Raw genomic sequence first — 20,753 nt, 5'->3', positions numbered from 1 at the left:
GTATTACAGTTCATTTCAAAGATAGTTGAGTTGGAGTTTTGTAAAATTGCAGCCAAACTGGAAAAGAAGTTTCAATTTTTTCTGAAGTGCGTCGATTGACCATTCAACAACTTTAATCTTCCCTAACCTTCAATGAGTTCATCCCACACAAACTCTCTTAATGGGCTTCCACCCTTCATTATAGGTGGCGCTGTCTTCAACTATCAGTACCATTCCAATCCTCAATCACTACCAGTTGAAGACATCCTACACCACGCATTTGAACTCGGATACAATGCCATCGACACGTCACCATACTACGGCCCATCAGAAGAGATCTTGGGCCATGCGTTATCCAAATTGAACGTGCCTCGTGAATCCTACTACATTTGTACAAAAGCAGGTCGTATTAAACTTGATGAATTTGACTATTCACGAGCACTGGTGCGTCAATCAGTATTACGATCTTTGAAACGGTTACAAACTACCTATTTGGATTTAGTGTATATGCATGATATCGAGTTTGTTACTATTGATGAAGTGATTGAAGCGTTGAAGGAATTGCAAAGTTTGAAAGATGAAGGCGTTGTGAGAAATATTGGTGTTTCTGGATATCCCATACATTTCATTTATGAGGTTGCCATGAAATGGAAACAATCTAATAGCAAAGGTACTCCATTAGATGCGGTAATGTCATATTGCCATGGATGTATTCAAAACAACACCTTGTTTGATTACGAAACCAAGTTGAAAACAGAAGCAGGTGTGGGCAAAATCATGAATGGTCTGATATTATCCATGTCGTTACTACGTTCACAACCAACTCACGTATTCCATCCAGCGTCAACTGCATTAAAGGTGAAAGTTGATGAATTAGCTCATAACTTGAAACTGGAGAAAGGTGTAGAACTAGCTGAATTGGCAACCAAATATGCAATCTACGAATGGGTCGTGAAGAGGAAACTGAGTATCGTATTGGGAGTTTCTAATTTGCATGAATTGAATGTTGCTGTTGATGCGTTTGAGTTGTTGAAACATAACAATGGGTTAGATGAAACAGACGCAAAGTTGATTAAACAGTTTCAGTCTGATTTGGGTGATCATTTCAATGAGACTTGGCCAAGTGGTCATTTATAGATTTTATAGAATATAAAGTTGTATGGATTTGAGTAAATTTGTGTTTTGTAGGAGGATAAGATATCTGAAAAATGGCGAAGGGCTGCGTGTGCAACGCGTAAGAAAACTAAACCTTTTCTTCCTAATCACGATCCAACAAACACCATTACAACTACAATTACAACTACAATGGCATACAAGAGATCATACACTTCATCCTCATCATCAAAGTCAACACAACACGACAACTCACCCGAAACAATCATAAATCTAGACGCCAAAAAACGCGTCACTGTGCGTAAATTCAATAATGTCAACCTAGTGGATATTAGAGAGTTTTACGTTGATGCTAATGGGGAATCTAAACCTGGTAAGAAGGGAATATCGTTGACCGAAGACACTTATTTCAAATTGGTTGAAGCTCATAATAAGATTGAACATGCTTTGGATGGATTGAATGGTGGGGCTCAAAAGAAGGCGAAAGTGGAACCAGTGGAGGAGAAGAAGAAGGAAGAGAAGGAAGCAAGGAAAGAGAAGAAAGAAGTGAAACCGGAACAAGCTGCTGCACCTACTACCGAAGCTGCTGCCTCAGCTGGTGATGATGTCGATGATGCAGGAGTACCAGAAGATGACAATGACGACGATGGAGACTTTGTGGTTGGCGATGACGAAGTGGAAGAAGAGGAAGATGATGGCGAGGAAGAAGTAAGTGAAGCCGACGAGTGATTGATGAGTTTTTGAATCGGTGAAAGCAAATGACACGTGAAGGTACGTGTTGCCAGTGCTTTCAATGAAATAGGGTAAATATTCAATTACATACTCACATATTTTGAAGTGTTTAAATGATTGATTTACTAGCACCTTGTAGCTTCTTAGTAAGTTCCTTCCTTGTAAGAATTACTACACAGTGGTTCGTAAATCAGGTTGATGACGTAAGAAATGTTTCACGTGACTGAGTTACAAAATCTTGTCAACAAGTGAAAGAAAAAAAAAAAAGAAATTTAAAATTCGCCACACAAAAGAAGAAGGCGCCGCCCGCCCTGTACTCCGATACGAGTCAAAGAATAAAAAAAAGGCCCCCTTTACTTGTGGTGAGTCTTACAGTACTGGTGTAATAGTCAGATAAGAGAGGAGAGGAGGCAAAGAAAGGGCGAGAGAGAGAATGGTGATCGCAAGTAGTTTATATCTGGCTTTTTCAACGGATTTGGTAATTCGAAAAGGAGTCAATATTCGTGAAACCTTAGCCGCAACATTTTTTCATACAATGGGATTTGCAGTTTAAAAAACTATGCTTTTTCTCTTTATGCAAGTTGTAGCATCGTGTCTTATTACAGGGAAGTTTGTAAAGTATTATAAGTGTCGTGTGACTCTTAGTTCTCAAAACAACAAAACAATAAGAAGAAACAAGCGGTAGTTAACACAAAAACTGAACAAATGCTCGTGGAATTTCACTCTTGTACTCTTTTCTTTCTCAATACAGTGGGTCTAAGATGATTCTTGAAAAGAGCAAAGTAAAGAGAGGGTGGAGTACACATGAGAAGATTGATGTATGTTAATGGTTGGCGGTTTATTGAATGACGAAGGATTCTTAGAGATATACGTCTAACTGGGTTTTATACTATTAATGTCTCATTACTGTACTTTCTGTTTATGCTCTGGTTGTTTGTTTTGATATTAGTTTGTTGTTTGTTGTGTTTGATTGCTGTTTGTCTTTCTTTCTGTGTCTCACTCTGTTGTCTTTAAATATCAAAAAATTTTTTTTTCTCTTCAATCTACAGACCATAAAAATTATTACCCACACATGTACTACTAGTATATATATATTCTCAAGATAAACTACTACTGTTACTACTTCTACGCCGTTTTCAAAACACTAGCAGAAAAAGAAGAACCAAACAAATACATAATACCAACAGCTTTTCCGCTACTCCTACAGGAATAATCATATTTGAGTCATTTTTAATACACCATCTAAAGCACACATTCACTTGCAGGCATGGATACTCCAGATCGTTCTGTGATGGAGGGTAGCACTACACCATCAGTCAAACCGGAACAAACATTGAATGATCATACTTCAACAAGCCGTATATCACCACCCAAAGACAATAGTACTGGTGATAAAAGCACCAGTTCATTTGAACGATTAGTCGAATCTGGGTCTTACATTGACCATAGAGCTCACAATGACCTTGCCCATGTACATTCATCACCTGCGAGGTCCAGACGCAGATCATCTAATGGTAATGTGTTTAAAAGAAATAGCACAACTGGAAAGAGAGGTGGTGGTGGCAACAAGAACGAGGACAAGACCAACCCATCAAGATTCTCTCCTAAAGGACCTACGCATTATGCAACTTCACCTACGTTGCCATTAACAAATAAAAACTTGCAACTGTTGTTACGAAGCTCATCATCCGGCAGTGGCGGTATAGACGAAGAGCAAGAAGCTACATCACCCACAGGCATAGCTGTCGATATGGATCAGTTTGCACATGAGCAAAGACAACTTGCTAGATCACAAACATGGCATAATCCCTTTGGGAATGACCAGGCTGATTTAAGTCCTGGCTCGCCTGGTCATTATGCTAATATCAACTACAATATCGGAGGAGATGATGAATTTTCAGTGAATTCAATGGAATTTGGAGAATCTAATCCATCGTCTGATCACTCAAGTGATTCAACTTCTTTGGATGACGTGTGCTATTACGATTACGATAGAGAAGACGAGAAAAGAGATGAATGGCCTAATCTACAAGTTATGGAGGAATATGTTGTGGAAGAATTGGAGGAAATGGAAAGAGAAAAAGACCATGAACGTGAAATTGACCAAGTTGTACAATCAGTTAATTTTGGTAAGGATGTGGTTCATGATGGGAGAAAGAATGTACAGAACCACAAATACTCTCCTCCACGCCCACCACCATCAGCATTACCTGAAGAAGCACTTGACGAAGCAGCAGTTGATGAGGAGACTCCACTTGTTGATAACTACAAAGTCAATGAACTTGAATCATTGGATTCACTCCATGATTCGTTTAGAATTAGACCAACGCCAACACAACCATGGGAAAAGTCAAAAGACCAAATCCCCACCATTTTAAACAAGAGACAACCACTGTCACAAACTCAAAGGACCATGCGAGGACAAAAGAAGGGGGAATTGTGCCGATTCACTTATTTCAGAGAGGACTTACCAGAGACTATTCACGCACCCACTATATGCGGATTACTTAGCGACGATCCAGAAACTTCCATCCATGATAGATTGGTTGAACTATTTAGGCCAGGCGAAAAGGGTCAGCAGATGAGTGAATCAACTTCGACACATCACCCTTCTCACAAACAACAGGACTCGGTATCGTCAAGCAATAATAATTTACAACCATTAGCCAAATCATCAAGATTAGGCAACGAGAGTCCATTACCTGCATCTAGTGGAGATTCAATAAGCTATGACCCATACTGGCTAGACATTTTAGATCCAACTGAGGAAGAAATGAAGGTGATTTCAAGAACTTTTGGTATTCACCCATTGACTACTGAAGATATTTTCCTTGGTGAAGCTAGGGAAAAAGTTGAACTATTCAAAAACTATTACTTTATTTGTTTCACTTCCTTTGATGTGGTTTATGAACGTCGGAAACAAAAGGCAAAGGAACAAGAAAAGAGGTATAACAAATTGCAAGAAATGTATGAAAATAGTTCTGATGCAGGAAGCTTGTATGGACAACATCAAAAGAATGGATTTGCTTCTAAATTTCCACGTTTGTTTAGTTCCATTTTAAAAAAGAAAAAGAAACCACCTTCAATCCATGAAAAACCAGTATCTACAACTGTTCGATCACGCAGCAAAAAAGTCCGAGAAGGTGAATTGCTGCCTTTAAACATGTACATTATTGTATTCAAACATGCAGTTATTACATTCCACTTTTCAGCCACGCCTCATCCTATCAATGTGAGAAGAAGAGCAAGAATGTTGAAGGATTATTTGACTGTGTCTTCTGATTGGATCTGTTATGCATTGATTGATGATATTACCGATTCATTTGCTCCTATGATTGAAACTATTGAAACTGAAGTTAATGCTATCGAGGATGCCATTTTACGTATGCATTCTGGTGAACATGAAGATTCTGATGACTCAGATTCAGAAGATGAAGGGTCTACACATAATCATCATCGCATCCATAGTCATCGTCATCATAAATCATCACATGATGCACAAGAAAATGTATTTGTTTGGCGTAAAAGATCTAAATCAACAGTTGATGCCAACAATACTGGTTTCTTGAAATCAATGAATTCCAAACCAAGATCCAAATCAAGAACAAAGTCAAGATCAAGCTCATCGTCATCTTCTACATCTGATACTGGTTCATCGCATATTCTTGGATGGAAACGTAAAGGTGATATGTTGCGTCGTATTGGAGAATGCCGTAAACGTGTCATGTCGGTCCTTCGACTTCTCAGTTCCAAAGCCGATGTGATTAAGGGATTCAGTAAACGATTCAATGACCTCGATGGGACCAATCCACTTGATCGTCATCAACTGGAAATTGCCATGTACTTGGGTGACATCCAGGACCATATTGTGACCATGATCGGTGCTTTGAATCACTACGAAAAGTTGTTGGCTCGTTTCCATTCCAATTACCTTGCACAAATCAATATCGATATGACCAAAGTGAACAACGACACCAATGATATTTTGAACAAGGTGACGATATTGGGTACGATTGTTCTTCCTATCAATGTGGTTACTGGGCTTTGGGGAATGAATTGTTTAGTCCCAGGACAAGATTATGATGGATTGGCCTGGTTTTGGGGAATAGTTTGTGGTATGATTGTGTTTAGTGTTATTGCGTACAATGCCGCTAGAAGAGTCACTGGGTTATAGAGGTGATGATGTGAAAGTACTTAGAATGTTGTTATATATATATGTAATAAAGATATGGTTTATTCGACTACACTGTGACTTTTGTTGCAACTATGCGTTTCCAAGAAATTCTGGAGGTTTCGTTTGTGGCCATATTTTGGTTGCAAGAATTTTTGACACACATAACAAAAAGAACTACATACGTATATTCAGTTTGTGTGGTGGACTTTGCCCTCGTGAAGAATAAACAAAGGAAGATTATACCTTACTGTGTGGATCAATAAACCAGTCAAGTAATACCATAATGCCTTCACCTAGAATAAGATTGTTTGATGCCATGCATATATCCGTTTTCACCTTGGAGATTGCAAACAAATCCAGTTCGAGCTTTATTGGACCAGATTCAGATGTCAAATTTGGAACATTACAGGAGGATATTGACAAGTTACAAATTAGAGAGGCAGATAATTTAGATGAACTTATTGCACTGGCATGGAGATTGGAAATGCGAGATTTAACTGACGAAGAGATAAAGTTATTCAAAAAGATCGTTAGAGTCACCGGAAGACTCTTTCAGTGGGAAGAAAGTATTGACGAGGAGATGTCCCCGAAACTCTTGGACATTGTTAATGTATACATGAGGGCATTGTACGCTCACATGGATCGCGAATGGGAAGCAATAGACATCGAAGATGAGGTTCCTTTTTACGAGTTTCCCCAAAACATATTGACTGGTAAGTTGCTTTCCGTTTTTGGATTTAGCATCCAACATATTGAAAGCGCATTCAGATCATCAGCTCCAAATGTCAACTTCTATAACAAGTTCTATAATGATAATTGTGCTGCTTACGAAACTGTTTCCTCAAGAATGAGATACAAAAGCATCAAATTGAAAACATTCCACTCAGGTTCCGATTTTCAATTATTTCAATTGCCTGTTGTAGATTTTTAATCCGACAGTGGTGAAACAGAATGTGAGAGAGAGAGAGAGAGAGAGAGAGTCTTGCATGAATATATATATATTAGTTTTATGTATAGTATTTTCATACCTTGCTAATATATTAATTTGCTATTAACCTCTTGACGACTAAGGTGCAAGGCAATCTTTCAGTAAACAGTGTTGATTGACAATGCGTACCCAAAAATCTCAGCATATCCCTAAATAATGACAATTTCTTGAGCTTTCAACCTTACAATAGCACTTGAATTGAGTGCTACGTTCTAAAGTCGAACTATCGATGACAAAATTTGGCCGCTTAACTGGACCGGCTGCTTCCTTCCAATTACTCAAAAGGATCTATATGTGCTTCATTACACAACACCATTGTCGTTCAATTTAGTGCACCTAGTTATTCCTCTCCTGTAATTGGGTGATCACTTGTAAGTGGCAACGGTGGGGACTTCAAAGTGCACCCTTTAGTTAAATTAAACAAGCATCAATTGGTCGTGTGTACTTTTAATAAATGTGCGAAACATCATAGGCTCCGTGTGGAAGGGTCAACCTAAACGAATTCATCACCATCACACGTGTTTCCAATCAAATAGTTAGCAAACAAATACCACTAAATCTCTTGTTCTGATGCATTTTTATGATGCCATTGGATCATTCTTATTCGATTTCACATGAAGAAAAGGCTTAGAGCCGCGACAGAAAGGCAAAAAAAAAAAATTGAAATTCACAGCAAAGCAAATACAGACAGCACCACTTTTTCATTAATTGAAAGACTACCTACAGGTAATTCACCATTTATAACTTACTCAAACAAGTCTCTAATTGATATTTGAAACAAAACAACACCTTACTATATTTTACTTACCCCCCTCCACACAGATAAATTCAATTCTCCCCCCAACAATGAGTCTTCAAATGCTTTTGGTATTCAGTACCATGGTTTTCCAAATGATAACCTTGCTCCTTTTCGTACTCCCACTCCCACTCATGGTCCGTATACAAATCGTCAACCTATACACGAAAATCACCAGCACGCAAAATTTCCGCATTTTTCTCATTTTCAGCATCAGTTTGATGTCATTACAATTTTACGATTGTTTACAACGGTTGGAAAAGTATAGAAAAGTTCAAGAGAATGATGTGTTGCAGGGTTTTGTCAATTATGATAAATTGGCAAGCAAGTTTTATAGTCAACGGAACTTGTACTTGTCGGGAGCCATTTTGTATTTGTTGATGGGTATTTTCACTGTTGCTACTATCGTCAAGAAATTGGTATTGAAGGAGAAGTTGTATAGGCAATTGGTTACTGAAAGAGATGAAGGTGTTAAAGCTGGTGGTAAATCTGATAGTGAAGAATTGGTCAAGGTGAAACATTTGATTGAATTGAAGCAAAAGGATATCGATGCATTGAAGAAGCAATTGAATGGTTTGCAAAATGCTTATGATGGATTGAATAAAGGTGAAGTGAGATCTAAAGATGATTGAGAAGGGAGATTAACCTGTATATCAATCAGAAAAGAAGTTAACGTGAATTATACATATTACTATACATATTAAAAAATATTCTTTTTGTAGTTGGCAAATCAAGGATGTCATTCCTACTCAAAATGACTAGCGTAGTGTCCACTAACAAGGTTTCTAAACGATGGAATTTCTTCACCTTGAGTATCATAAATTGAGCAAAACTTGATAACATTTGGATTAGCAATGCCAAATTTCAATTGCACACCCAGCTCATGTTCTGAACCTTGACCATTAGTCATAAACCTAGCAATCAATTTTTCTTCACCATGAGGCTTTAAAACCACAGGATGAGTATACCTCCAAGTAATTCTATTTTTTTCTTTATTGAATGCACCTTGAGGCTTTGAAGATGCTGAGGTTGCAACAATATCAGTGTTTAAAGCAGCTGAAACGATTAAATTCTCAATTTCAATAGTTTCATTCACATTGGATCTTATACTAATCATTAAACTCGATTGATGTGGTTCAAATTTCCAAATTTGTTGCACTAGCAAAGGTACTTGATTATCATTTGCCAAGTACTTCAACCCACCAAGAGTCTTTGAACTGATTGAGACTGGGTCAAGTTTATAATCATGATCTCCCAATTCCTCAATAAAAGTCTTGTTGACAATTAATCTATTATAATCATGAGGGATATGAACAATAATTGACTCTTCATTTGGATGCCCATTATAATTGAAAGCAACTTCACCAATAACTTGCGATGTTTTCAATTGTCCATCTTTGAATGTAGCATTAACAATCTCAGCAATTGAAGCATTCAATCCAATAGTGGCATCTGACAAATTAAAGTGCTTAAAATCATTGTTTAATAATGAACCAGTATCTTGTCTCTTCAAAGCAGCAAATGGGTTGTTCAAATGAGAGCTTACCGATGTTCGTCTTGGTGGTTGAACAAAAGAGTCTCGAATGGAGCTATTTGTGGTTGCTGCTGGTAAGTTGTGGAACATGTGAGAATCTCTCACTGAACCAGCTGTTTCATGGTGCACCACTTTCCTAGATGGAGGAGGTTTTGGAGGAGCAACACCACCAAATCCAGTAATCGATGAGCCAGTATCAGCACCAAACCGCGACGACTCATCATTGCTTGACGAAATTCGATCAAATTCTTTACTATCAATTCCTCTGTTTCCAGAAGCAATACTCTCGGGAATCCTGTCTGCTTCATTAAATCCATTTTGCTCACTCCTTGGTGTTGCAGAAATTGGCTTGTCATCATCTCCTGCTTCAAATGAGTACTTGCCATCACTGTTCTGCCTTGCTCTCTCATTAGGATCAAGTAATCCACCTGATGATTGACCTTGAGGTTGATTTTGTTGTTGAAGCGAGGCCATGAAAGCACTTCCACCCGCTGCCTGATCAGTGGAGTCCAATTGATGCCTTTGAAGCAAAGAAGATCTTCTACCAGCAGTCACGTGGTCCTCGCTATCTTCATCGTCATCACTGCTATATTTCACAACGTTGGGCGATTCCATTGGTTCCGGTAAGGGCTTTGTTGCTCTATCACGCATAGGAGTAGCTGGTAATTCAGCATCCTTGTAACGGTTGTTTTGTCCCATTGATGCAAATGAGTTTTCTCTTGGGGCAGAAAATGGATGTGAAGACACACTTGAACGTTGCAGTTGTTGTTGTTGTTGTTGCTGTGGAGGAGCAAATTGTTGTTGTTGCTGTGGAGGAGCAAATTGTTGTTGTTGTGAGGTTTGTTGAGGCTCGGCTTGGTGTGGTTGTTGTGGCTTTAAAGGTGGGAATGATGCTTGCAGTTGTTCCCGATGAGGCTGAGCTTGGTGAAGATGAGATGGACCGTGATCTGTAGAGAAGGAATCATTTCTATGCTCTCTACCAAGGAAGGATCTTGAAGTGTTGTCTCTAGACAATGGCACTGATCTCGCAGTTGAGGCATCGGTAGTAATAGATTCATTCTCGGCAATGTTTGAATCAAGTTGCGGTTGATACTTGTCTTTCTTCTTTTTCCTTCCAAAAATAGAGCCCACCCGTGACTTCAATTTCGACTGTTTCTTTGGTGAATGATCATCATGAGTGGCTCCTGTATGTTTGTCAAGACGACCAAACGAGCTTTTTCTTCTTTCTTTTGCTGGAGCGGAACTTGATCCTCCAGTAGTAGTAGCACCACCAGTAGCGGTGGCAGAAGCGCCTTCCTGCTTTGGCAATTGGAATTGGGTATTCTGCATATAGTCCAATTGACTCTTCATTTCATTATCCAATTTGAAACTTCCCAACAAGTAGTTTGTTGAGTTTTCATTATTCTTTACTTCTTTATTCAACCTGGCGCTGTTAAGTTGGAAATAATTCAAAATGACATTAAACATTAATTGAATTTCAATTTTCTTAAAAGCTTCCAAGTTTTGAAAAGCTTGAGGTGCTTTAAAATTCCATTGATATTCGCCTTCTTTTGTTAAATGTTGACTAAGTTCAGCCAATTCTTGTCCATTGATGGTCAATTCTGAAATTCTGACATCATTTGCAACCAAATTTTTCAATGGGATAATTACATCCTGTTTCAAATTCTCTTGCAAGATTTCATTATCCTTCAATTCCATTTGTACTGCATTCACCAAACAATTCCAATTGCGGGGGAAATTGTTGAACCCCACCTTGCTTCTACCACCAATTTTTTGTGCTTCTTCAAGCAATTGTCTCAAAGATGCATTGTGTGCTCCAAGTGCTGTATTGTAGTTGTTGAACCAAGATACTAAATCCTTGTTTAATCCGGTAGATCCTGCTATAACACTAGGTAAAATTGCAGCAGCCTGTTCGGGTGACTTTGAAGTCAATATAGTGGTTGCAAAGTTGAAGGAATCTTCTTCCATCTTGCTGATTGGTTGAGTATTAGGTGTTTCTTTTGTTGTTACCTGGTAACTCCGGTTGTTGCTTTTTTAAACGATAAAAAAAAAAAAAAAAATGGCTGATTTTTCGTTCTGGTGTTGGTTGACATTTTTTGAGTGTGGGCGTGTCCTACACAAAATGGAAGGGCAACTTTCTCGGCTGTTAAATATTCTTCTTTGTCGGTGAACAAGTAGGATACTCTATCTCCGGAAAAGAGTAGTGGTGACTAACTATGACTGATTTGGAGGTTTCGAGTCTCGGATGTAGGTTAGACTTATACAGGGGTGCTGGGCTCAACGTTCCGGCACTTGAAGATACAGAAAGCAATCTCCTTCATACACTATTTGCCAGATCTTGGCTTCCAATTGAGCAATAACCTCTTAATTATTGTTTGAAGACTCATCTTGGCAGCCAATAAATTGATCTAAATGATTGTGGAGTTGTTTATATGTGACCTTTGCGTCTTCGTAAAAGCTTCTACATCTAACCCACGCATACAATAGGATTTCCTATAAAGGCAGACAGTACAAATCAGATCCCTATCCTTTCCGTGACATGTAGAGATATCTGATTCCACAAAAGGTCGAATTCGCTCCGGTACAGGAAAACACAACTGAATTTAATTTAGCGACAGCGGTCAACACAATAGAGATCCTCTTCTTATCTTCCTGCATTGAGCGAAAAGAGTACAATAATACATTTCATCACATGCATATACGACATATACACGTTTAATCTGTCTATAAGTGGCTTTGAAGATGTAAAAAGGGTAATTTTTGCAAAGGGAAAAGCTACATTTAAAGGATGAAAGGAGATCAACACATATTGAAACACTGGCCTACCTTTCACCTAGAAAATACTGAATAGTTTAAGGCTGAGGTCTTGTCCTCTTTCGTGTTTATTATGAGACGCTGATCAAGCAACACATTCTGCTCTGGAGGGGAAAAGTTGACAACTCTGTAACACACTGGGGGGATTTATTTCTTCGACCGTTGCCGGAAATTTTCAAGCTACCGATAGTAACAGTTTTAGTCATACTGCTTATATTTCCATTAGAATAAGGATTCTTCTAGACTCGTATATCATCTGTATTGATGAATTTGTTAGTTGCAAATTGTTCCTGCATATTGCTTATCTATAACTTTTTAATTAAAGCCAATCGAGTGATTTGATTGGACGATTTGAAATTGAATTTTTTTCTTAAATCTCACATGGTAGCACACAATTTGCAATCTCAAGAAATTTACGAAGGCTCTGCATACTTTAGGCAGATAAGCAATCAGTTTAAACCAAGGATTTACATATACGTGACTCAATGGCCAAGAAAAAAACTGAAATTGCATGATCCACAGTGGATGAGAGTTGGATTGCTATATCCCTCTTTCAAAACATGTGAATTAATCAACACTCATGTTATAAGATTATATATGTAATACGGCTTAAAAATTAGGTTTCTATTGTGTTGTTTTCATTTGGTTCTTATCTATTGAATTTATAAACTTACTGAATTAATATAAATATGAACCAATATATCCTTTAATTTCCACAATTGACTATCAATTTGCCATTTGCAAGACAGACTATAACACATACACAATGTCTGACTCAGGACTCACAGGCGAAGGAACTGGAGGAGATGTATTCAAAGTCGATTTAAATTCCCAATTTGACCGTGCTGATATGGCATGGATTGGTACTGCAGCAGTGCTAGTATGGATCATGATTCCTGGTGTTGGTTTACTATATTCAGGATTATCAAGAAAAAAACATGCTCTTTCATTAATGTGGGCTTCATTGATGGCAGCTTGTGTCACTGCTTTCCAATGGTTCTTTTGGGGTTACTCATTAGTTTTTGCCCATAATGGATCTAAATTTTTGGGAACGTTACAAAATTTCTGTTTAAGAAACGTATTGGGTGCACCAGGAGTTGTCACTACTGTTCCTGATATCTTGTTTTGCTTTTACCAAGGTATGTTTGCTGCTGTCACTGCAATCTTGATGGTTGGTGCTGGTTGCGAGCGTGCAAGATTGGGTCCCATGATGGTGTTTTTATTCATTTGGTTGACTGTTGTTTATGCACCAATTGCTTATTGGACATGGGGTGGTAATGGATGGTTATTTAACTTAGGTGCCTTGGATTTTGCTGGTGGTGGTCCAGTTCACGAAAACTCTGGGTTTGCTGCTTTGGCTTACTCACTTTGGTTAGGTAAGAGACACGATCCATTGACTCAGGGGAAAGTACCCAAGTATAAACCACATTCGGTGTCTTCAATTGTGTTGGGAACAGTGTTTCTTTGGTTTGGATGGTTTGGTTTCAATGGGGGATCTACTGGTAATGCCCAGATGAGATCATGGTATGCTTGTGTCAATACAAACATTGCTGCTGCTTGTGGTGGATTGACATGGATGTTTATTGACTACTTTAGAACTGGCGGTAAATGGTCTACTGTTGGATTATGTACTGGTGCTATTGCTGGTTTGGTTGGTATTACACCTGCTGCTGGGTATGTCCCAGTGTACACTTCAATCATCTTTGGTATTGTCCCAGGTATCATTTGCAACTTTGCCGTTGATTTGAAACAATATTTGAAAATTGATGATGGTATGGATGTATGGGCTTTACATGGAGTAGGTGGATTTGTTGGAAACTTTATGACAGGATTATTTGCCGCTGATTACGTTGCGCAAATCGATGGTACTGAAATCGAAGGTGGATGGATGAATCATCATTGGAAACAATTGGGATACCAATTAGCAGGATCAGTTTCAGTTGCCGCTTGGTCATTTGTAGTTACTTCAATCTTGTTGTTGGTAATGGACAGAATTCCATTTTTAAGAATCAGATTACATGAAGATGAAGAGATGTTGGGTACTGATTTAGCTCAAATTGGTGAATATGCCTATTATGATGAGCATGAAGATCCTGAAAATAGTCCTTATGTTTTGGAGCCAATTAGATCGACTGATGCTATGAGAGATAAATTAAGAGCAGCAACTTCAACTAATGCGCAAGAACCAGGTGTTCAAACTCCAGAACAGATTGATGGTGTTGCTCAAGTTCAAGATGACACTGATAATTCCAACAGTGTTGAATCAAAAAAGTAAGAATAATAACGTGTAGAGAATAAATAAATTTAATGCAGATGACTGTAGAAACTACTCTTATATTGTTCTTAATTTACCCATGTATTATAACCTTTCTATTAAAATGATTCCGTATAACAATAAACATCAGGAGAACCTTTAACACGTCGGGCCACTTGACACTGCTCCTTAATCAAGTTGGTGAAGAATGGTGGACCACAAGATGCAACTGCCAACGACTTGTATGAGCTACTATTGCTCATTTGTAGTGATAGTTCATTAGTATGTGATTGGATTATGGAACTAATATCAGGACGTCCGTAATAGACATTGTATGTTGGATTAGTGAGATCATACTCCACTTCAATAGTGTCTGAATTGGTCTTTTTCTTGCGTTCAGTGTGGGTACTGTTTCCTGTTATCGTTGTTGATGTAGTTATTACAGTTCTTTCTTTATCCATGGATTGGGATTTACTATCTTCCCCGTAAATTTGATTGTTGTTGAGTAGTTTCAGATTCAGACCAATTGAATTTAACTCATATGACTCAGCACCATCACTGGATGAAGATTGTTCTAGTTTTACTTCACTAGTCTCAATTTGCTCTTCAATTGAATTGCAACTGCTACTGCTGCTACTACCTCCATTCTCTTGGGTCACATAGATATCTATGATCAATCTTCCACGATTAGCATACACTGCCAACTGATCAAATATATGTTTGAACCAGATGATGTTCTTCAAATGTTTGATTGCCCAAACAAATCTGATCTTGGGTGCCACTGGACGGAATAAAAAGTCTTGTATTTCATCTTTAGCTTCAATTTGTTGAAGAAGATCCAAACAAACTGGGAATGTGAATGCAGCACCAGAACCAGCACCAAAGAATATACAATGATCAAATGAAATGAATGGTTGATGCACAGCTCCATAAGGTCCATGAAACATGGTTTTTATATTTACCAAATCATCTTCGTGTTCATCATGATCGATATCGGCCAAATGTCTCATTAATTTCCTTGTGAACCCCTTTTGAACTCTAATTAATAACTTCATTTCATTCGATGATGCTAAACTAGCAACTGTGAATGGATGATATTCTAACCATTTGATCTTTGGTACATTTAAATACACATGTTGACCAGCTTTCCAATTCTTGTAACCAAGTAACTTGTTATACCACTTATCAGCAACATAACCTTCTTCTCTTACTGGTATAGTTACTTCAACCGTTGCCGAATCCAAGATCTTGAATGTACTTTTACATTTAGTTGGTGAATATCGTTTATGAATATGAGCCATAACTTTACCCAAGACTCGATCAATAACCAATCCATGAACCGAAACCAAGACTGATGCACGATTAGCACTATTGTGAATAAATGACATAAACAACATGATAAATGCAAATACTCGATGTTGAACTAACCAAAATTCATAACACCATTGACGAATAAATTTCAAACTTGTCCACGTCAACAATACCAAACTCCCATAAGCCATAAATCCAAAAATTTGTGGTGGGATGATAATCATAATGAGGAAATTGTTTGATAACCAGTAGTAACATGCCAATGATAAGTGTACCGTGATCATGGCCCACATCCATCTGCTTAGCCATTTGTGTAAAAACTCCAACCTATCAAATTGGAACCCCGAGAATTGTGTAAGTAGATCATGCTTCATTACAGAAAGTAACAATATGGGTAAATTACCAACAGCAATACGAGATATTCTTTTGGAAATGGCATACATGTAACCCTGATAATCAATATCTTTAATTTCAGCAAAACACAATCCAATATTCATACCAACAAACACAAAACAGAATAGAACCAAACTCGGCTGGTAGTAGAACCTATTGTTGAAAATGGTGAAATGTTTACAGCTTGTAAAACTATCCCAACGTTTGATAAAATTGAAATATCTACCATGTGTGAGACCAGCACTTTGTCTTTTTAATCGAAGGTATCGTGGAATCCAATGGAATAGTAGTCCATGTATGCCTAGTAAAATTAATGTGATTATGAATATAAGCCATTCGTATTTATTGTTTCTTTCCTTTTCGACAAAAAACTGTTGATCAAATGGGATAGCCATGATTACTGTTTGAAGGTGGAGGAATAAAAAGGGTAAGTAGTTGTAGTTATCTTATAGTACTCTCAGTAATCTTCTTTATCTAATATTGAAAAATAAAAAAAGGAAGATTATTTGATATTTATTTACAATACTCATCAAAAGTTACAATATATCAAAAAGAGTAACAAAGTCACTAAAAAGTACAGAAAAAGGGTAATTTAAAACTGACTAAAGGCTTAAAGAATGACTCTATCGGGAAATTCGTTATTGTGATTCAGAGTAGTGATGAAGCATCACAGATTGATCAGATTAAGGTTCATCCATTCATGACAAGATGTTTTTCATTCCAGCCAATGTCTATCGCCCAATCTGTAAATTAAATTGAACGCACACCCCCTTTTCCAAGAAAATGCAAGAGCTAAACCAGTAAAGCAAGTCTAAGAGACAGAAACGTGTGATTCATTTTCTTGGTGTAATATATTATCTAAAAAATCGGTAAATGCGAATAAAAGATGACTTGAAGTAAGTCTACTGTTTCCTTGGTGGATATCGGTAAAATGCTTTCCCCATTGATTCTGAGGTCTATTGTGGGATGCATATAAAATAGAAAATATAACCAACAAGTTCCTAAAGCAGCAACTTCTTTACTCCATCAAGAGTAGACAATAGAACTGGGTATTCATTCCTTTACAATATAATATTTTAGATCTCGCAGCCTTCTCTTCTAGTTAAGTAATTTTGTTTTACTGTAAGATTTATTTTGATTGGCGGAAATATCGTATGTATATGTTAGTTTCTTTAGAATATGTGTCTGCCAAGTACTCAATATGAATTAAGTTTTGTAACCGCTGAGGTGGGATTGTGTATTGAAAATTCTTATTGTCGGAATAGCACAAAACAGTTGCTTATATACAGGATAAGTATATTGACTTTTTATCAATTTGATCAATATTACACAAACCCAAATCATTCCTAACAAAGAGACCAGTTCCCTGTAAGCATTACATTGTATACAATGCCACAAGTAAACTCATTTGAGCTATTGTATATGCTTTATTCTTATACTTTCAGTCAACTTCTGTCATAATCACCCCACTAAAGATCGACAGGATATGTGCTGACACATTTGAAGTACCATTTATACCGAATTGATGTAATGGTCTGGCATATTCAAAATGTTAGTCTCCCTGTATATACGTTGTTTTATATCCTATCACAGTATGTTTATGAATTCCTTACTTCGAAATTATTCAGAGGCTTTAAGCGACGTTTTGCATTAAATTATTTGCAGCATTTTATCATGAAATTGTTTACAACTAAGGTTAACAACCTTCAACGACGACATAAGAATATACAATTGGCCCCACTGCTCTCGCATCAAATGTCCAATAACATAGTTTTGTTCCAAGGGTTACATCCGACTAGACGAATGCACAATGGGAATTATCTCTTCTTTAAAGGACAAGTTTTGAGCACATGATATATAAATAACGCCGACAGGAATCATTATTCGTGTAAAAAGGAGTGTCCCCCCTATTTTCTACTGAACTAGCCTTCTTAGTCACTTTCAAATAAGTGCCATTCAATACTACAAATTGATGACTAAAGTTGCATTAAAAGGTATTCTCTATACCGATCGCTTTTGTCAAGCCAACTTTAACCAATCACCGACAAAACACTCACTTCTGTCTAATTTGATGGCCTGATTCAGTACTTTAGACTCCTTTGGCAAACTATGAATGCGCTATGTCTATGCGCTCATGACAGTACAAGCAAAAAAAAAAAAAAAGAAAAAACTTTCCCTTTAAATTTATTACATAATCACAAGACCAGTCGGTTATTGTTACAATAAAGCGTAAAGTTAAAAAAATACACAATATGGTTTAGAAAGGAAATCCATATATAAGAAGTTGTAATTTTCTTGACTGAATTTTTTTTTTCACTTCTCAAAGTAGGCTTTTATTTCCTTCATTCACATTCTACATCCATCACATACTTTCACCATGTTATACATCTACACCTTGTTAGTTGCTGTTTTGGTATCACTCGTTCAAGCCGATAACTACGCTACGTATCCAAAAATCCCCAAAACTGCATCAATCAACGGGTTCGCTGACCCAATCATTGACTTGTTACCAGATTGCGCCAAAGATTGTGTTAAATACAGTACCAAAAACACTCCATGTCCATACTGGGATACTGGATGTTTCTGTGTTATGCCTCAATGGTCAGGTTTAGTTGGTCAATGTATTGCTAAAAACTGTAAAGGTGAAGATGTGCAAAGTGCTAGATTCTTGGCTACTTCATTGTGTTCAACTGTTGGTGCCAACACATGGATGATGCCAGCTTCCATTTCCGATATGATGTCTTCCGCTGCTTCTGGTGCTAAAGAAGTCACTACAATTTCAGGAAAGACCGCAATGCAATGGGTTACTGCTCCAGGAAGCTCTGACACCAATGTCGTTGAAACTGGATCTAGTGACAGCGCATCTGAAACTGGATCTGAATCTGAAGCAGAAAACACTACCTCAGCATCTGACTCCTCATCAGGTTCTGCATCAGCATCAGAGTCAGAATCAGCCGAATCTGCTTCCAGAACAGAAGCAAGTTCATCAACCAGTGAAGATAGCGCGACCTCTGCCGGATCAACTTCAAATGTTGGTGTCTTACAAGCTGGTAGTTTGGGAACCGTTATTTTCGGAGTCTTGTTCAGTTTCCTTATGTAAGAGATTGACTAGGTAAATAGTTTACAACTTAATCTACTTGAATTTGTAAATTTTTGTTTAGTAGTCTGGAAAGTTACAGAGGCTGATTCCGTGCTTTCCAAGTTACACTCGGAGTTACCAGTTTTTGAAAATGAGAGCGCTGGTCCTCTTTGTGAGATTGATGATCTCGCCAATGGGTGACAAACACTACATTGTACACCGATGATAAGTTGTTTTTGAAAGAAATGGACCGAGGAACACATCTGGGTTTCCCGTTTGCGTCTATTTTGTAAACACCCAATTCATGTCGACCGCGTTTATATTCTTTTCTTAATTTTTATCTATTTGATCAAAAGTGTACAAAATGGATTCTTACACAAAAGAGTTGCACATTATTTTTTTTTCTCTTCAATTTACGATAAAGCCGAGTATGGAATTGAAAGCCCGAGACAATAGGAATAGAAAAATGATGCTCAACTTGTTAAAGAAACAATGCCTTTGTCTTCACAACCCTTTTACTAATTGTTTACTAACAATGACAACTCCAAAAGAATCATGACCAAAAGATGGCTTCGTGTATTTTACATGTTTTAGTGATGGTAAGACTACCTTCTCTAAGAGTTGACGAGGATACATTTTCTTTTGATTCAAGTTACTTTCTTTAAAGTTTGGATTAAGCTAAACTCTAATTTGATCTATTTTTGCTCTCCTTATGGTTTTTTTCAAGTTAAAGTTCACTCAATCTCATTGGCTGAATTTTCCTAACTCCAAGAAAAAGAAGAACAAGAAAATTCTTTTTAAAAGTTTATTTTTTTTTTTTCTTCGCTAACTTTTCATGCAGATTGCCGCCCGAATTTTAGGTTGCAAAGTTTAGAACAATAGGGGGCAGAACAAAAGTCAACGCGAAACAATAGACCACACAAAGGATTTACCGGGTCTTTTGCTATGCATCCAAAACACCAACAGAAAGATCAGTGGAGGACACAAGTGGGTCAATTATGAACCACCTCATATTGCTTTTCAATATATCTCAAGATTCTGCCCTTCTGAATAAGGTTTTCTTTTTGTTTTTCTTGGCTAGAGGTACACTCATAACCAGTTTATTCTGCACATCTCTTTTTGTATCATTAATCTAAACTCCTTGGTACACACAAAACTATCATTATCCTTTTGTATTGAATTTGTGTCTAATTGGGGGACATATCGGGCACTAGACCATACTGTAGTTCAGTGTCTGATTTTAGTTAACAGTGGCCGAACTTCCGCTCAACTTAGCTACATTCTGTGTTCTTACTGTGCTACTTGAGTAGATTGCCGTCTATTGTTGCTGCTACTATTCCGTCTTTGCTTGCTTGTTTTGAGTATTGTTTGTGTCTTTTCCTCTTCAGGCCAAATTTTATCTGATCCGACATTGCCAAGCTTAGGATTTAATTGCCCCGCCCATATTAGTAGTTTTAAGCTAGCAAAACAAGGGCCGACATCCCTATTGGCTTTGTTTGAGTTGTTTGAATTTCCTGTTTAGTATATTCCATTTCCTAATTGAGAAGATACACTTTTATTAGCTTTAACCACCATACATTTGAATT

General features: G+C 37.5%; 9 protein-coding genes across 9 annotated transcripts; 7 read left to right on the top strand and 2 right to left on the bottom strand. All coding sequences in view use genetic code 12, as the record gives it.

Moving 5' to 3' along the window:
* Positions 1 to 132: 132 nt before the first annotated feature.
* Positions 133 to 1,116, top strand: I9W82_003461 (D-arabinose 1-dehydrogenase (NAD(P)(+)); the record flags this gene model as incomplete). Its single annotated transcript, XM_067692429.1, has 1 exon — positions 133 to 1,116. The coding sequence occupies one exon, from the start codon at positions 133 to 135 to the stop codon at positions 1,114 to 1,116; it is 984 nt and encodes a 327-aa protein (XP_067547859.1).
* Positions 1,117 to 1,284: 168 nt separating this feature from the next.
* I9W82_003460 (chromatin-binding transcription coactivator) lies at positions 1,285 to 1,821 on the top strand (the record flags this gene model as incomplete). Its single annotated transcript, XM_067692428.1, has 1 exon — positions 1,285 to 1,821. One exon carries the CDS (start codon positions 1,285 to 1,287, stop codon positions 1,819 to 1,821), a length of 537 nt encoding a protein of 178 aa, XP_067547858.1.
* A 1,270-nt stretch (positions 1,822 to 3,091) lies between these two features.
* On the top strand, positions 3,092 to 5,998 carry MNR2 (putative Mg(2+) transporter; the record flags this gene model as incomplete). Its single annotated transcript, XM_067692426.1, has 1 exon — positions 3,092 to 5,998. One exon carries the CDS (start codon positions 3,092 to 3,094, stop codon positions 5,996 to 5,998), a length of 2,907 nt encoding a protein of 968 aa, XP_067547857.1.
* A 283-nt stretch (positions 5,999 to 6,281) lies between these two features.
* Positions 6,282 to 6,929, top strand: I9W82_003458 (uncharacterized protein; the record flags this gene model as incomplete). The annotated part of the gene is made up of 1 exon (XM_067692425.1): positions 6,282 to 6,929. The coding sequence occupies one exon, from the start codon at positions 6,282 to 6,284 to the stop codon at positions 6,927 to 6,929; it is 648 nt and encodes a 215-aa protein (XP_067547856.1).
* Positions 6,930 to 8,003: 1,074 nt separating this feature from the next.
* Positions 8,004 to 8,414, top strand: I9W82_003457 (uncharacterized protein; the record flags this gene model as incomplete). The annotated part of the gene is made up of 1 exon (XM_067692424.1): positions 8,004 to 8,414. One exon carries the CDS (start codon positions 8,004 to 8,006, stop codon positions 8,412 to 8,414), a length of 411 nt encoding a protein of 136 aa, XP_067547855.1.
* Positions 8,415 to 8,527: 113 nt separating this feature from the next.
* Positions 8,528 to 11,284, bottom strand: I9W82_003456 (uncharacterized protein; the record flags this gene model as incomplete). The annotated part of the gene is made up of 1 exon (XM_067692423.1): positions 8,528 to 11,284. The coding sequence occupies one exon, from the start codon at positions 11,282 to 11,284 to the stop codon at positions 8,528 to 8,530; it is 2,757 nt and encodes a 918-aa protein (XP_067547854.1).
* A 1,612-nt stretch (positions 11,285 to 12,896) lies between these two features.
* MEP2 (ammonium permease) lies at positions 12,897 to 14,405 on the top strand (the record flags this gene model as incomplete). Its single annotated transcript, XM_067692422.1, has 1 exon — positions 12,897 to 14,405. One exon carries the CDS (start codon positions 12,897 to 12,899, stop codon positions 14,403 to 14,405), a length of 1,509 nt encoding a protein of 502 aa, XP_067547853.1.
* Positions 14,406 to 14,503: 98 nt separating this feature from the next.
* FRP1 (Frp1p) lies at positions 14,504 to 16,483 on the bottom strand (the record flags this gene model as incomplete). Its single annotated transcript, XM_067692421.1, has 1 exon — positions 14,504 to 16,483. One exon carries the CDS (start codon positions 16,481 to 16,483, stop codon positions 14,504 to 14,506), a length of 1,980 nt encoding a protein of 659 aa, XP_067547852.1.
* A 1,982-nt stretch (positions 16,484 to 18,465) lies between these two features.
* On the top strand, positions 18,466 to 19,188 carry I9W82_003453 (CFEM domain-containing protein; the record flags this gene model as incomplete). Its single annotated transcript, XM_067692420.1, has 1 exon — positions 18,466 to 19,188. One exon carries the CDS (start codon positions 18,466 to 18,468, stop codon positions 19,186 to 19,188), a length of 723 nt encoding a protein of 240 aa, XP_067547851.1.
* Positions 19,189 to 20,753: the final 1,565 nt, after the last annotated feature.

The sequence above is a fragment of the Candida metapsilosis genome (assembly GCF_017655625.1).
Source record: "Candida metapsilosis strain BP57 chromosome Unknown scaffold4, whole genome shotgun sequence".
NCBI classification, from domain to species: domain Eukaryota; kingdom Fungi; phylum Ascomycota; class Pichiomycetes; order Serinales; family Debaryomycetaceae; genus Lodderomyces; species Lodderomyces metapsilosis.
The sequence above is the reverse complement of the archived record's forward strand: the minus strand, read 5'-3'. Positions and strand labels throughout refer to the sequence as shown.